The sequence below is a fragment of the Alligator sinensis genome, unplaced genomic scaffold, assembly GCF_000455745.1.
Source record: "Alligator sinensis unplaced genomic scaffold, ASM45574v1 scaffold707_1, whole genome shotgun sequence".
NCBI lineage: Eukaryota > Metazoa > Chordata > Crocodylia > Alligatoridae > Alligator > Alligator sinensis.
In genome coordinates this window covers 698,320-700,259 of record NW_005842065.1, presented here as the reverse complement: position 1 = coordinate 700,259, position 1,940 = coordinate 698,320, and the positions used below count along the sequence as shown (strand labels likewise).

The 1,940-nt window shown below is 62.5% G+C and overlaps 1 protein-coding gene across 1 annotated transcript in view; it reads right to left on the bottom strand.

Moving 5' to 3' along the window:
- The window catches only part of LOC102372055 (potassium channel subfamily T member 2-like), a 16,601-nt gene extending 14,693 nt beyond the window's left edge, over positions 1-1,908 (bottom strand). The window contains 8 exon segments of the mRNA XM_025203827.1: positions 47-106; positions 293-341; positions 437-490; positions 611-713; positions 869-948; positions 1,161-1,230; positions 1,654-1,762; positions 1,764-1,908. Of these exon segments, the coding sequence (XP_025059612.1) occupies positions 47-106; positions 293-341; positions 437-490; positions 611-713; positions 869-948; positions 1,161-1,230; positions 1,654-1,762; positions 1,764-1,802 (564 nt within the window). The 5' untranslated portion in view covers positions 1,803-1,908.
- Between the last annotated feature and the right edge of the window lie 32 nt (positions 1,909-1,940).

Below are 1,940 nucleotides of genomic sequence, written 5' to 3'. Positions count from 1 at the left end.
CCCATAGAGATGCCCTCACTGTGCCCCCCCCCCGGGCATCCAGTACCTTGTAGCCCAGGTAAACCAGCAGCATCGTCTCCAGGAAGCTGATCAGAGCCACAAGCACCTGGGAGGCAGTGAGGGTTAGTGTGGGACCCCCATGGGCAACTCAGGCCCCTTGCCAGCTCCTGGGTCTCTGGGCAGCCTGGCTTGGCTCCCCCCTTGATCTTCATGGCCTCAGCCCCCTGTCTTCCACCCCCCGCCCTGCTGATACCCCTCACTCCCAACCCATAACCCCCTGCCCTCCACTTACCTGCAACCCCCACAGGGGCAGGGGCCTGTTGACCCAGATAATGGGGGTCCTGGAGAGTTGGGGGGGAGGGGAGAGAAGCCACAGTCAGCACTAGCTCCAAGACTCCCCGCCACCCCATGGCACCTGCCCCCATCCTGCACTCACCAATCAAACCGGGCTGCTGGGGGGTTTGAGTGGTTCTGCTTGGGGCAGCCCCAGCTGCAAAGACATATGAAAGCCAGTGAGAACAGACAGACTGGCAAGGCCATGGGGGCAAGAATGGGGAGGCAGAGACTGGGAGCCCAGATGCCTATGTTCCCTGTTCCTGGAGGCACTTACCAGCCCCCCCGGCCCTCGCGGGGGTCGTCCAGCAGCACCCGGACAATGTAGAGGAGGCAGCTGAGGAGCTTGAGGAAGAAGTTGAAGAGCCGCACGCGGAGGCCTGGAGGGGACAAGGGAGGGACAAGGTTAAATGCTACCCCCTCAGGCCCATTGGTGCCCTTCACTCCCAATCCACATGGGGTTAGATGCCTTCCCCAATGCCTGAGATTCCCTCCCTAGGCTGGACCCCCTCAAGCCAGGATCAGGGCCACTCACTGGAACGCTGGTTCTTGATGAAGAAGAGCTTGAGCCGCTCTTTGAAAGTGTTTTCATGGACGTAGAACTCGACCTGGACCCTGCGGGGACGGGGTAGATGGGCAGCAATGGGTGGGGTGGGGGCCAGGGGGCTCCCTGGGGGGCATCTAGAGAAACCCCATCCAAATGGACCCTGGCAGGTGTGGGGATGGACCAGAGCCACGGACAACCCTGGAGAACCCAGGCATCCAGCCCCCACACAGAGCTCGAGAGAACCCAGGCATCCGGGCTCCCAGTGTCCCCATGCTCTGACCTCCAACTCCCACTCCCTTCCCAGCGCTGTGTCAACTGTGGGGGGACCTCTTCCTGTCTCCTTAAAGAGCCTCATTTCCAGAAAACCAAAGGTTATAGGGTCAAAGGCAAAAGGTCAGGAGCAGTCACAGCAGGGTCAGGCTGGTTGGGAGGAAACTGGCAGGGCCTTGGACCTGAGCTGAGGCATTAGAGCAGTGAGACTGCAGGGCACCAGGTATTGTACAGACCCCCCCAGGCTGGGATCGGGGGACACTGGGAGCAGGGGCTGCATGTTGGGAGTGAGGGGCACCAGCAGGGCTGGGGGGCGGAAGGCGACTTTGGACTGGGACCAGGGGTCCCCCCCAGCCCAGCCCAGCCAGTGCCCCTCATTCTCAACCCACAGGCTCCTGCCCCACTTAGCTCTGCTGGTGTCCCTCACTCTGGACTGAGAGGACCAGTGGAGAGGAGGGGAAGGGGGGGGCGGGGCGCTAGGCTAGCAGGGATCTTGTAGCCGCCTCTGTTGGCATCAATCACCAGGTGCTGGGGACAAGCTGTGCTGGGTGCGGGCAGCACGTCGCTGCGGGGAAGGCAGCTGGACCAGGGGGTTTTGGGGACGCCAGGTCCTTGGACGCCTGGGTTCTCTGGTGCTCTGCTGGGGCCCCATTCTCCCCACTTCCTACTTCTTCCTTGCTGGCGTGATTGGGGGCGCTCAGCAGCAGGGCTCAGGGCAGTGACCTTCTCACCCAGGCTCTGACCAGTACCCACCGCAGACTCGAAGCCCTGGCCCTTCTCAGCCCTGCTG